General features: G+C 47.4%; 1 protein-coding gene across 1 annotated transcript; it reads left to right on the top strand.

The window, feature by feature from the left end:
- The first annotated feature begins 254 nt into the window (after positions 1-254).
- LOC125529280 (UPF0481 protein At3g47200-like) lies at positions 255-1,801 on the top strand. The gene has a single exon (XM_048693683.2). The coding sequence runs from the start codon at positions 361-363 to the stop codon at positions 1,657-1,659; it is 1,299 nt and encodes a 432-aa protein (XP_048549640.2). The 5' UTR covers positions 255-360; the 3' UTR covers positions 1,660-1,801.
- Positions 1,802-3,267: the final 1,466 nt, after the last annotated feature.

The raw sequence follows: 3,267 nt of genomic DNA, 5'->3' as shown, positions 1-3,267 counted from the left end.
TTAACTTGGATAGGAACCGCAGCAGCACTTCAGCAACAGCAACCCAGCACAGCTATTTGCAGATGGTGATACAAGCCTCTCAACCGTCCTCCGCGGTGAGTGTGTGCAAGAGTCAGCTGTACAGGGGCCGACCTTGGTGGTAACATTGAGGACACTGGTTTTGGTTTGTCTTGCAAAAATGGTCTAACTGTAACTTTTGTACAGGATCCAACAGATGCCAGGGGCGAACCTAGATGCCAGGATCCAAAAATGGTTGAGGAGGAGTTGAAGAAAGCAGCTACACATCGGTCTCGGCCTAGCTGCTATTATTACTATCACTTCAATGAAGGAGATCCTCAGAATTATTCTGATGATTTGGAGATGGAACAAGGACTATTACCTGTTGTTATGTTCCCAGATAAACAGGTTCAGGTCGAGGAGTGGAAGATAGAAGCACAACAGTTTGAGACTGATTTTGGCGAGATGGAAATGAAGATTCATAGGTTCCCTGCAAGCATGCGGAGCCTTGGACGGCGTTATATCCTCCCAATGGCTGTGAGCATCGGTCTTTACCACCATGGCTCAAGTAGCCTGCATGAGATGGAGAAGGTGAAGCGTGTGGCTACACACCACTTCATCAGTTACTCAGGCCGCTCATTTGAGATGTATGCGGCGGTCTTCTCCGTCATAGGTGCTGCCCGCAGCTTCTACGACACAAAGGATTCCATGGTCGACGTAGGAGATGCTGAATTTGCGGACATGATGTTCATCGATGGTTGCTTCTTGCTGCAGTATATGCTTATGTGTACCGGCCTTGGCAAGCTGCCTCCGTCATTATTGTCTTGCTTCAAGTCCAACGAGGCTTGCATCATCAATGACATAATGCTGCTCGAGAATCAACTTCCCTGGATGGTGGTCAACATCCTAAGGACGTTCAGGTCCGTGCCTGTGGAGGAGTTTATCGGTAAGATGGGACCCACACTCCAAATCCGTGGGGACATGCACAGGAGACCAGTTGTGATGGATGCTTGCTACATGCCGCCACATCTTCTTGGCATCCTCCTGTTCTACAAAGCCGGAGGCATAAATAATAATGTGCCCCTGTCTGTTCCAGATGGTTTTAGATCCATGTCAAAGAGTATTAGCGCCATTGAGCTTGCAGAGATTGGCATTAAGCTCACAGCCGGCAAGACGACAAAGTTCATGGACACGGGCATCAAGAAAATATTCCTCTCTGCCGAGATCTTCCTGGCGCCTCTGTTGCTGGACGACATAAGGTCCTGCTGGCTTGTCAACATGGCGGCTTTCGAGGTATGCCTGGGCATGGCAGCTGGTGCTCATCAAAGTACAGCAGTCGTCTGCTCCTACCTTGCTGTCCTCGCCATGCTCATGGATCGGGAGGAGGACGTGCACGAGCTGCGATCCAAGCGCCTGGTGCAGGGAGAACTCACCAACAAAGAGACGCTTGACTTCTTCAAGATGCTTGTCAAGTGCATAAGTGGCGGCCCCCTCTACATTCAAATCATGGAGGAGGTTGAGGCCTACAAGCTCAACAGGTGGATGTGGATCAAGGTGCACCAGTTCGTCTACAAAAACTTCAAAGCAATCGTCACGGTGCTCTCCATCACTGGTGTTCTTGTGAGCATCTTCAAGGCTATCCTCTCTCTCAAGAGACACTAGCTTAATTTACATGTCTTCGATCTTTCCGTTGATTTTGTACCATATATTACATACTTCTCTGTATATACTATTACTATGTAACTAAATCATGGATGTAGCTGGATCAGTAGCATCCAAAGACTGGTCATTATCTAGCCACAAGATCAATATACTCATATTGCGCACAGGTATCTTAAGAGCTGATCAATGGCTAAGATGAACTGTGAATTAGTATTGTGAACGGGTCATGGTCGTCTTTGATTAAAGAACAAACAATATCACATAATTAACCAGATTTTAATACCTCTACTAGTATAACGCCCGTGCGTTGCCACGGGCTCTTCAAAATTTATAATCAGTATCTTTCATTTATCATCCCCTCATATTGGGTGATTATGGGGTGCTCTAATTAGAAACACAACAATCAAATATTAGGAAATTTCACCGAACGAACAACAACGAATAATACGATATCTATCAAACGAATAAAATGAGGTCATATTTTTGGTCCGTCATGCACTTCTGTTGAAAAGTGCCTATCCCTTTTAGAATCAACCCACTGTTTGCTCGCACGCAAAAAAATACATCTCTAAAGTGGGGAACCGATCGGTGCCAAAAAGAACTCAAACTCCTATCCAATCTCGACTTCGTGCTCTTCCACTTCCATTGATAAAGATGGGACGTCAAGGGTTTCATCATGATAACCTCGAGCAGCCGCCGACATCCCTCCCCACATCTACCCCTACCCCCTGCTGCCGCTTGCACTGTCCTTGCTCCTCGAGGGAGCTAGGGACACAATGTTCTCTAGGATGGGCATGACCAGATCCACGAGGAGGCCACATTCTTCCATGGGAACCCAACCAAGCACACCACCCTCCGCAACCATCCAATCCCGGCCTAACAAAGTCAAGACCCGCCATCGATCCACAAATCAGGCTCGCCGCATCTAGGTTCACTGCAAGTCTGCAACGAGTCTGTAGTCGACATCTTGACTTTGGCTATCCCCACGGAAGAATCATCGGATCCTGCTTACTTTTACCATCACTTCGTCTCTTCCCAAGGCAGCGACACCACCCAGCCAATCACCACCACCGCTTGCGGCTTGCCTACATAAAATCATGAGAAATCCCCACGGCGGTGCTGTAAGATCACCTTGGCGACCTCGACAGTGACAGACTGGTCTAAGATCTAAGCTAGCCGCTCTTTGCAGAAACCAATAGAAGTAGGCATGTGACTCAGATTTGTTCTTTAGTGTGCATGCGTTTCTTGCTGCCCACCAGCTCTTGTCTACAACTCGCCTATCTCTGTACCAGCTCTTGGTCTACAACTCGCCTATCTCCATGCTCGAGACGACCAAGCTCGATGCGCAAGCCGCATACGTCTGCTAGAGCTATATCCAGGCCCTATGATTTTTGGATCACTGGCACTATGGGTGCCAGGACCGGAGTCGCCCTCATCCACCAAGTGGATCAAGGAGGCCCACCACCTAGACTCTACATCGCAACATTTTGTGTTTTCCTATAAAAAGTAAAGAACCTTCTCTAATAAACGTAAATATAACCTTTTGGTTTTATAGTCTCAACTTTCCTACACTCCAATACCAGAAGGATTTCTTGGTTTTATTTAATG

This window comes from Triticum urartu, chromosome 5A, assembly GCF_056163025.1.
Source record: "Triticum urartu cultivar PI428250 chromosome 5A, HENAU_Tu73, whole genome shotgun sequence".
Lineage (NCBI taxonomy): Eukaryota > Viridiplantae > Streptophyta > Magnoliopsida > Poales > Poaceae > Triticum > Triticum urartu.
This window is presented reverse-complemented; position numbering and strand designations above follow the sequence as displayed.